A 7,516-nucleotide genomic window follows, 5' to 3' on the forward strand; every position below is an offset into this window, starting at 1 on the left:
ATCTGACGCCGGAAATTAAATCCAAAATCTAGAATATACATTTTTATTTAAAATATTAAATGTCATATTTAAAAGGGAGCGATTATTTTGGGCAATATTGCCCGAATAGCAATAGGGTAAGGCGGGGAATTTTGTCAATCTACGTTAGGAGTCAAACAGCGTAAGCACTAGGGACAATGCTATTTTGCTTAAGGTATTGTGCGGCTATGTGGTCTAGTGGTATGACACTCGCTTTCGGATCGGAAGGTCCTGGGTTCGAGCCTCGCGCTCGGGGCACAGTTGAGTCCTTGGAAAAGGCTCTTTACTCACATTCTCTCACCGTACTCAGGTGTAAAATAAGTACCTGGCCGTTAACAGCGTTGTCTCTGTCCGAAAAATTGTAATATCGCCTAACAGGCGGCACGTCCCGTCCCACATGTTAAATGTTGCTGTTAACCAGGGACCCCTTGTAAAGCGCTTTACGCAGATTTGAGTGGATATTGCGCTATATTTTTAATAAAGCTAAAAAAAAAAAAAATTAAAAAAAAATTATATCGTTTTATATCTTTTTTCAACTTTGAAATGATATTGTTTTACTTTTATTTATTTGAGGTTTCAAATGTTAATTCCAGGTCCTTCTCGTTGATGCATTCATCAGTCATGATCACGTGACTGAATTATGAATCGTCTCTGAGTCTTAGAGATGACTTGTTTGGAAAACTGAACACAGAAAAGCGGCTCTTTTATGATCCCATAGGTAAACACTTTCACATTGCCCAAATTATCATAGCTCCAACAATGTCTTTAATAATAAAGGTTTGGCAATATTGGCCATATATTATAATCACTTTGTATTTCAATTGGATTCAGTAGTCTGATGTCACGCCGCCCGGCAACGGCGGCCATCTTGGTTCTAAACAAAGAAAATCATTACTTTTTATTCTTCAAGGTGGCTAGAACTTTTCATATGTCTTTTGACCAGAATGTGTAAAAGTCAAAACATGATCAAATTTATGTGTTTTTTTTTCCTCTGGATACGCTTTTATGCTCGCCGGAGAAATATTTCATACGGGCGTCCGCCATTGTTCCGATAGTTTAGAGCCAGTGTTACTAAGTTACCATGCGTCATAAGGAAGGAAGTGACGTTACGACTATTGAATCCTATTGAATCTTTTCTAAAAGATGAAATCTGACATACCTTGAGTCTCTGCCATCTCGCCCTCCTCGTCGATTGTAATCGTCATCAGGTGACCTGGACAATTCTCCAACTCCCGAATCGTCGTCAAGCCTTCGATTACTTCCCTTGTCTGATGACCGAGGAAGATCGGATTTAACATCATGGGGGTAGCCAAGGAGTCCTTGGTGGTGCTGCTGACCCCAGTCCCTATCATTGTCTGTGTGTTTGTGTGGTTGTGCTTGTGGTGCTGGTGGTTGTGGTGGTGGTGGTGTAGGTGGAGCAGCCGCAGCTGCTTGTGGTGTTGGTAGTCGTTGTGGTGCTGGAGGTGCATGAATTTCAGGATATTCTTTGCGATATGTCTGATTGCCCGGGTTGTCTTTGTGAGTCGCGTGAGTTGGGTATTGGTTTTGAGTTTGGTTACGGTAAGAAGACGGGGGTTGGTTATGATAAGGGTCGGGATTTGTATTAATTTCCTGGGAATTGGAAGCTACAATAGGAGCGTTGTCGGGGATGTGGGGGAGGGGTTCGTATTTGTTGACAGAATAGTGAGGGGAATTGGGTTGTCGGTACGAGTGGTTACCTCTGTCGGTGTCAGAGCCACCTGAGGAGAACAGGTCACAGGAAATGAAACCATATTGCCCACGATGTATTCGAGAAATTGTACAGCATATTATTACATTAGTTCACAATGGAGTAATGGGCCTGATTTTCTTCATTCATCTTCAAAAAAGAAATTGGGGCAAAATAGTGATTATTATTTACAGCTTTTGAAATAGGCCAATTTGTGTCGCTATCAATTTCAGTCAACAATGTTTTCTTCTTAGTCGGTTATCAAAATTGTGATTATTAACTTTATGAAACAATAACATATTTGTTGAAGCTCTTAGATCTGGTAGGAAGTGATCAACAGCGTCTCACAAAATCATATATAGGAATCAAAAATCCATAATATAAGCGTTTTATTCAATAATATGAAAACTAATCACTTCTATAGGAAGCAAAACAAGAATAAGGTCAAGAAAATATTCTTTTTTTTTATATATATGTTAAAAATGAAGGATTTGGGGTTATATGGGAAGCAGAGGTTAAAATTGAAAGGAATAAATGTCCAATTTTTTATAAGTTCCATTTGTTTGTGGGACTGAAAATTAAATAATCCTATAAACCCATACCTAACACTCTTACACAAACATTAACATTTGAGTTATCATTGTATTTTTCATGAAAATTGTAAAAGAAATCAACATAATTTTTAAAATAAACCCTTACCATTTTCAACTATCAATCCGTCTCCAATTATTTGAAACTATTCTTTACTTATCCATTTCTATTTCTTCAAATCAATAAATCTTTTTATTATCATTGCATTTATTTTTACTGATATGAGTATGAAAACACCCATCTCTTTCCGATTCATTTTGCTATAGGGAATGAGATTAGCGGAAGAGTAGCGTCCCTCGATTGGACGTCACCCATAGTCTGTGACGTCACCGGCAGAAAAGTTATTAGAGAGAGAACGTCAAGTTGGTTGTGCGCATGCGTCTTTGGTCCTCGGAAGCGAGATCTCATAGCAGATTTGAAATGTCATTTCAATATCTCATAATGATAAACACAACCAACATGACGTTCTCTCTCTAATAACTTTTCCGCCGGTGACGTCACAGACTATGGGTGACGTTCAATCGAGGGACGCTACTCTTCCGCTAATCTCATTCCCTACAGAAATGTAGAATTCCTAATAGTCTGAGCCATTACAAAATTAATCTTGGGGTACTTACTGGTGCCTTTAACCCTCCGTGGTCATCCTCTCTTTTTTACCAGAATGAACATTAACCCTTTCTAGAAACAAATTTTTTATAAAATGTTAGATAACACACTTTGATAATTCACTCAGTAAAGCACCAGCTTCCAGGTTGAAAACCCTAAATGTCTTGTAGAATTCATAACGACTTGTTTCAGTGTTACTTGAATGACGCGACTTGATCCAACTAGTAAAGTATGGCAAAGTAAGAATAACAAGAAACCGGGAAATTATAAAGAAATGGGTGATAGTATTTCTGAAATTGTGAAAAAAAAACTTTTCACGTGATAGATTAAATCGTGATACTGAAATCATGCATGTATTATCACATGACTGAAAAAGGCATGCAAACGGGGGTGGTTTGTGAAACAGTGGATGTTGAAGAACACAGAAATGCAGAGTAACATGAAGAGGATTAAAATGAAAGAACATATTTTAAAATAAATTTTTGTTAGAAAAAAAAAATTAATGAAGAAATTTAAAATAAAAAAGTAGAAAAACACAAACGCTTTTTAGAATAACTAAAATTAATTTTGCGTGTATCTAGTTTGCATAATTACAGAAACTTTTTATTATTGTATACATGAGATCAGTGCTGTAAGTGCTATACTATTATTATTGTCTCTATGCTACCTATCAATTTAATGAAAATGTCCGTGGACCTCAGAAATGGAACAGGAGCTGTGCAGAAATGTCTCAATAATTATTACCAAAAAAAAACAAACAACCTATTTATACAGTTTAAAGAAAATTATATGTAGGAAATAATGTCAAGAGCTAAAACAATGGAGATCATAAATAAATTAAAAAGGAAGGGGTTTTTTTAAATAAAAAAAAAACAACAAAATATTGCAACTTCTTATTTCAATCTTACTTTTCATTTGCAAATCTCTTATTATCAAGATTTTGTAATTTCAAGATTAAAACCCTTTTTATCATTATGAGATATTGAAATGACATTTCAAATCTGCTATGAGATCCCGTTGTCAATGGTTTTAAATTGCTCTTTATTCAATACAACTTAATCTATTAGATACATAATAAGAGAATGAATACAAACCATTGTTTTCACTAAAACAGGAAATTTTGATCTTTTCTTTACAATTGTAGATTTATTTTAAGGACCTAAGATTATTATTTTAAAAATTATGACACAATTTTAAACTTAAAAAATAATAAATAAAATAAACCGAATAAAGTAGTCCTTCGAAGTTGTAATGCAATTTCAGCCTGATTATCCCCGTTTCTATAGCGTTATATATACGGACAAAAACAACTGCTTTGTACCATTTGGATAGGACGCTGATCTATCACAAAGAGTTTTCGATGTATCAAACAGATTTAGCAACCTAATCACTACTGGATGGAGAGTCAGAAAAAAAAAAGGACATCACAACTACACTTGGCTCTATGCCGGTCCCTCTGTTTGTGAAGCGAGTGCTTGATCAACGGAGCTATCGAGCCCCCAAATATAAACACAATTTAATACAAACAAACAAAAAGAAAGAAAAGTAAAAAGAATATTAGTCAAAATAAATAGACTCAAAAACTGTGAAACACAATCTGCAAATATAATTAGGCAAAGTAATTTCCTATTTAGCAGCAGACTTATGTGACTTTTGGAATAGTTAAAGTCAAATACAACCAACGCCTCACTTTTGGCGAATCATTCATGTTTTATCACTCATTCCTTAAATAGGGAGCTTCATCTGAATGGTAAAAATTATTGACAAGATTTAAATAAAAGGGAAATCGCTGATTAGGGAAATCGTTGAATAGGAAAATCGCTGAATAGGGAAATCTGGGCAAGGCAAGGTAGAAAAATTGAAGGGAAAGTCAGGACTAGCCAATCTGACAGGATAAAAAAGGTATAGGGTGAAGAAATGAACGCAAAGGGGTCGAGTGTATGCGTGAGTGAGTGTGCGCACATGCATTGTTCACTCTGTGTTGGAATTGTGTGTGTGTGTGTGTGTGTTGGTGTGTGTGTGTGCGTGTGTGTGTGTGTGTGGGTGTGCCCGTGTGTGTGTGTGTGTGTGTGTGTGAAGGTGTGCGCGCGCGAGCGTGAGACACCTATGTGTGATATAGTAAATCAACTGTTTTCAGATTTGTATGTATAAATGTATTGGTCGATTTTGTGATTTTGTGCATGTGTACAACTTTTCACTGCATGCAGTGCAATACAAATATCATGCAATCATGAATTATGACATTATAACAAACACCACACATTAATATTATCATTGAAGATTATAAAGCAATGTACAACCCATAAAAATCACCTCTAGAATAATATCCCACGACAAAACAATGGATTTGAGACAGGTTAATCATGAGACAGAATTTGAGCACTGCTTTGGTGTGTATGATGTCTGTAAAACTTCTAAAGATAATGGTAACCTTAAAATCAAATGGCCTTGACCCAGTTCATTTGCCTTACGCTGACAAGACACGTATTTAAACAAAAAAATTGGCCAGAAAACTCGTCCTTCCAATCTCGATCAATATAAATGACTCTCATCTTGGCAAAAACTCTCAATCCTGGAACTTCGCAAGCCCCAGGTTTGAGAGTTTCTGCCAAGATGAGGGTTATTTCAATCGATCGATATTTGAAGGATGACTTTCCTGGTCAATTTGTTAAAAGTACGTGTCTTTCCTGAGTACGGAGGTTAACCGATTAAGATGTAATTACCAAATAGAATTTTGGAAAAATAAAAAAAGATGTACACAAAATGGCTTGCTGTTTACGACTGCCCAATGCAATGTCAATTATATCAATTGCATCTTTTCATTTCTTACATATCAATAACTAAACAAGGTTTAGATAAACAGACTAGCGCGACGACTATTAAATGATTAAATTTTGATCCACACTCCCTTCATCTTACACAGATGAAGTTTCATTTCACATAAATTTCTTTTCTCATCGTTGATGCTGCAATGTTTTAAGCTAAGCTGAGTTAACAAATACAAAACATTGAACTCGCACTTCTTTTTCTCATTCTGGAAATCGCAGAACTCTTGTGAATTTGATTTGTATTTAATTCTACCTCGATTGTTTAGTCTACACATGACATATTAATCGTGATCCACTGTATTAATATGAATTTTATGACGCAATGATCTACATGACCAGAATTTAAAAATCGTAGTGCGTTTTCATTTTTAAAAAAAATTGTGTGTGTGTGTGTGTTTTTTTAGCAGGGGAGGGGGGAGGGTGTGGTTGTACTTTAAGAAAACTACGTTACTCTCCTCGATTAGAGGATTTGTGACCCACGGTCTCATCGGGATGACCTAGCTGGTAGGAATTGAATTTATAGCCACACATGTAAAAGTTGAAGTTAATTTCTACTCGTTGTAATAACAATATCATGCATTTAAAAAACCCCTAAAACTTCTCCTTACTTATCTTTTAAATCCTAAATTCACTCTACGGTATTTAATTCATCACGACATTATACCATTTTGATAAGGTGGGCTACATTTAATTAATTCACATTTTATAATTAAACGTTTAAAATCAATGCAGCATCATAATCATAAGTTCACCGACATTATATCACGGGGTTGAAAAGTTTGATCACGTCAAAGTTCAGGCATTATAACTACAAGCTCAACGATCCAACCTGACTAAAACCCATTGTTTAACAATGACGGATGACCTATTTAATACAGCTTGAACAACAAAATATCCAGAGAAAATAATCTTAAAAATTTATCAAGAGCGGTTATCTTTACAGGCTGTAAACATAAGCATATTAATCTGGGCTGAAGTAATTACCAATCACCAGATTAATTGGAATAGAATTCACTGTTAACAAATTACAGTTATTAGTTATAATAATTAGATCTATAGCATGGAACGGTATCATTCTAAAAAACAAGCTTAAATTGCAATGGTCTACAAAATTGCAATCTATTTTAAACAGAGTGAAACTGAAACATGCAGAGGATGACTTATCAAGCACCTTCAAACAGAATTATCATCTAAACTGTTGTCTATAAACATTACAATCAATCTTACTTCAGAAAAGTGAGTGGAGCAGGCACCTATGTTGAAAATAACAAGAAATGGAGTGAGTAGAAAAATGCCAGAAGAGAATAAACATTTCGCGGCGATGGCGGCCAGAATTCGCGACCTTACTGATACGACAACTCCGCCTGGCCGGATGAGGGTAGCTCTACAGTCGAAGCCAACCGCCGAAGTTTTTATTCTTTATTTTCTTTTAGCACTCTTCTACTCACTCCGTTCCTTGTTATAATCTATAGTACCCATCATTACATTGACAATTAAAAACACATCTCTTAAACAACCATTACAATTTGAAGGGCTCGGAAGGGGAAAACGTGTGAACTGATGATGGGTTTTGGAACCATGTTTCAAAGTCAAAATTAATGACATTTAAGTGATTTCAGTGTCTTGAATATTTAAAAAAAATATAAATGATTACTATTATCATTATTATTATTATCGTCATCATCATCATCATCATCATCATCATCATCATCATCATCATCATCATCATCATCATCATCATCATCATCATTATCATCATCATCAT

General features: G+C 35.4%; 1 protein-coding gene across 16 annotated transcripts in view; it reads right to left on the reverse strand.

The window, feature by feature from the left end:
• Positions 1-7,516, reverse strand: part of LOC144962468 (spermatogenesis-associated protein 1-like) — a 131,751-nt gene that overhangs the window by 23,866 nt on the left and 100,369 nt on the right. For 13 of the 16 annotated variants that reach the window (XM_078895441.1, XM_078895432.1, XM_078895433.1 and 10 more), the window contains one exon: positions 1,178-1,757. In XM_078895441.1, coding sequence (XP_078751567.1) covers positions 1,178-1,757 — 580 coding nt within the window. The remainder of the gene's footprint in view (positions 1-1,177; positions 1,758-7,516) is intronic. The other 3 variants (XM_078895447.1, XM_078895448.1, XM_078895449.1) reach the window with 1 other exon arrangement.

Source organism: Berghia stephanieae, chromosome 1 (genome assembly GCF_034508935.2).
Source record: "Berghia stephanieae isolate SIO BIC M18660-M18661 chromosome 1, UCSD_Bste_1.3, whole genome shotgun sequence".
Taxonomy (NCBI): Eukaryota; Metazoa; Mollusca; class Gastropoda; order Nudibranchia; family Aeolidiidae; genus Berghia; species Berghia stephanieae.